General features: G+C 31.4%; 1 protein-coding gene across 1 annotated transcript in view; it reads left to right on the plus strand.

The window, feature by feature from the left end:
- Nucleotides 1-2546, plus strand: part of DNAJC10 (DnaJ (Hsp40) homolog, subfamily C, member 10) — a 61195-nt gene that overhangs the window by 39955 nt on the left and 18694 nt on the right. The window contains exons 16-18 of the mRNA XM_012651141.1: nucleotides 318-473; nucleotides 1325-1458; nucleotides 2433-2486. Of these exons, the coding sequence (XP_012506595.1) occupies nucleotides 318-473; nucleotides 1325-1458; nucleotides 2433-2486 (344 nt within the window). The remainder of the gene's footprint in view (nucleotides 1-317; nucleotides 474-1324; nucleotides 1459-2432; nucleotides 2487-2546) is intronic.

Below are 2546 nucleotides of genomic sequence, written 5' to 3' on the forward strand. Positions count from 1 at the left end.
TTCCACACATAAGTACTTAACACAAACTTTGTTTCATGCATAAAATTATTAAAAAAAAAATAGTCTAAAATTACCTTCAGGCTGTGTGCATAGGTGTATATGAAACATAAATGAATTTCACTTTTACACTTGGGTACCATCCGCAAAATATGTATATGTAAAAATAAATACATATGGAAATATTCCAAAATCCAAAACAAATGCTGGTCCCAAGCACTTTGGATAAGAGGTCCTCAGCCTGTATCAACAATTTGCCAAGAATATACAAACAACTCTTTTTTGTGTATATATTATAATAGAAGCTATATTCTCTTTAGGATCTTATGAATCCTTCAGTGGTCTCCCTTACACCCACAACTTTCAATGAACTAGTTACACAAAGAAAACACAATGAAGTCTGGATGGTTGATTTCTATTCTCCATGGTGTCATCCCTGTCAAGTTTTAATGCCAGAATGGAAAAGAATGGCCCGGGTAAAGTAAAATAGTTTATTTTAAATCTTAACATTTAGTAAGAATGTTTATTTAACAGAGTTATTTTGACACTGAGATGAATGAATCCACAACTAGATTATTACTTAATAGCAGTTCTGATCATACTACTTGAATGCCAACTCTGTTTCTGTCTGGTACATAGTGGTATAGAATAGTCTACCCTTTTTTTGTGTGTGGCGTCTGGTATACTTTTGACTAAATTGTTGCTAACATCAACCCAAAGATCCCCTTTCATTTTCTATGTAAATTTTTTTACTGCTTTACTTTTAGAGCTTTAAAGATATCATTTCCTCACAGTTTTGCGGGACTTAAAAGTAAGAAAAAAATAGCTTTGAGCATTTGTATTTAGAAAATTTCCTGTGAATAGGCACAGTATTATAAATCATGAAAGGCTAGAAACTAATTAATTTAATTAATTAATGGATTGGAAAATGCAATTAATATTTGACATTTATTTCTAAGATAAAAAATAAACGTAAGAGTTAAAGTAATTTCTAGTATCTTAACATTTAAGGTTATATATTTTTTGCTCTTTTCAATAGTTTCATTAGTTCCTCATTTCTGACCCTATGAATTTTAGAAGTATTTAATTTTTCCCATATAATAAATGAAATAATTTGTTTAATCTGCAATTGTAGTGAGTTCTTAATTACAAAATTAGATTTCAAATTCATTAGTGTAAATGATCTGTTATGTTAAACCCTTACCCATTTTTATTTGATGAAAATCATTGATAATGTAACTATTTAACAGTGACTATTTCTTTATTATAAATCTATATAAAAGCAATTCTAATCACTTTGGTATATTTATCTCTTTTTCTTTTATAGACATTAACTGGGCTGATCAATGTGGGCAGTATAGACTGCCAACAGTATCACTCTTTTTGTGCCCAAGAAAATGTTCGGAGATACCCTGAGATAAGATTTTTTCCCCAAAAATCAAATAAAGCTAACCAGTATCAGTAAGTATTCTCTCAAATTTGAAGATATTATAATCATTTAATTATACAGTTAACATTTAAGTTATCCTAACTAAAGTTAACCCAACAAATATTAGTAGTCCATCATGTTTAAGATAGTATGTTAATGAGCTTCATCTTCAATCAGAAGATGAAAAGAGAGAAATAAACAATCGCACTATTCATCAGTCTTACAGTCTAGTCAAGAAGATAAGAGGAAGAGCCAACATTTATTAAGTACTTACTTGATTTCTGGTACTGTACTAGATACTTTTCTCACGTTCCCTCCACTAGTCCTCACATATACTCTGTGAAGTAGGAATTATTACCCTTCCTACTATCACAGAGACATAAACTCTCAGACCTTAGATAACCTTCCCAAGTCACAGCTGCTAAGATTTGAAGCTGGAGTTTTTAACCCAGGTTTGTCTCAGTGCCCATGCTGTTTCTACAATACCACCTGGTATTTCAGGTCAAAAACTCAAATGTAAGATGGAATATAATGAATATTATTAAAGAAGTAAAAATGAGCCACAGATCTCAAAGGAGGAAAGGATCACAACTGTGAGGAAACATGAAAGGCTACATTTTTGAGGTAGCTTTTGACTTGGGTCTTTAAAAGTGGATGGGAATTTGACGGACAATAACTTGAATAAAGATTCAAAAACTAAAGCCTCAGTCATTGAGTTTTGTAGTTCTCATAGGTCTGCAGATGTCCAACAGGCAGCTGGACATTCCAGTCTTTCTGAAGCACCGAAAGATACCAAGACTAGAGAAAAACACATTTGTGAAGCCATGTAACCAGTGTTTGTAGCTAGGTGTCTCTCAGAAGAGAGATGCTAGATGAAGTGCAATTTTTTGCAATATTTTGATTTTTTTTGTGTAACTTATTTTTTAAATTACTACAAAATTGTTTTCTGAATGTATCCAATAATAGAAAATTCTGTTTACAATGTATGTATTTTTTCTTCTTTCAGTAGTTACAATGGTTGGAATAGAGATGCTTACTCCCTAAGAATCTGGGGTCTAGGGTAAGTAATTAAAATATGTACTATTGTACAAAGCCATCTACCTTTTATGTCAACAGTTTA

The sequence above is a fragment of the Propithecus coquereli genome, unplaced genomic scaffold (genome assembly GCF_000956105.1).
Source record: "Propithecus coquereli isolate 6110/MARCELLA unplaced genomic scaffold, Pcoq_1.0 Scaffold35, whole genome shotgun sequence".
Classification (NCBI taxonomy): domain Eukaryota; kingdom Metazoa; phylum Chordata; class Mammalia; order Primates; family Indriidae; genus Propithecus; species Propithecus coquereli.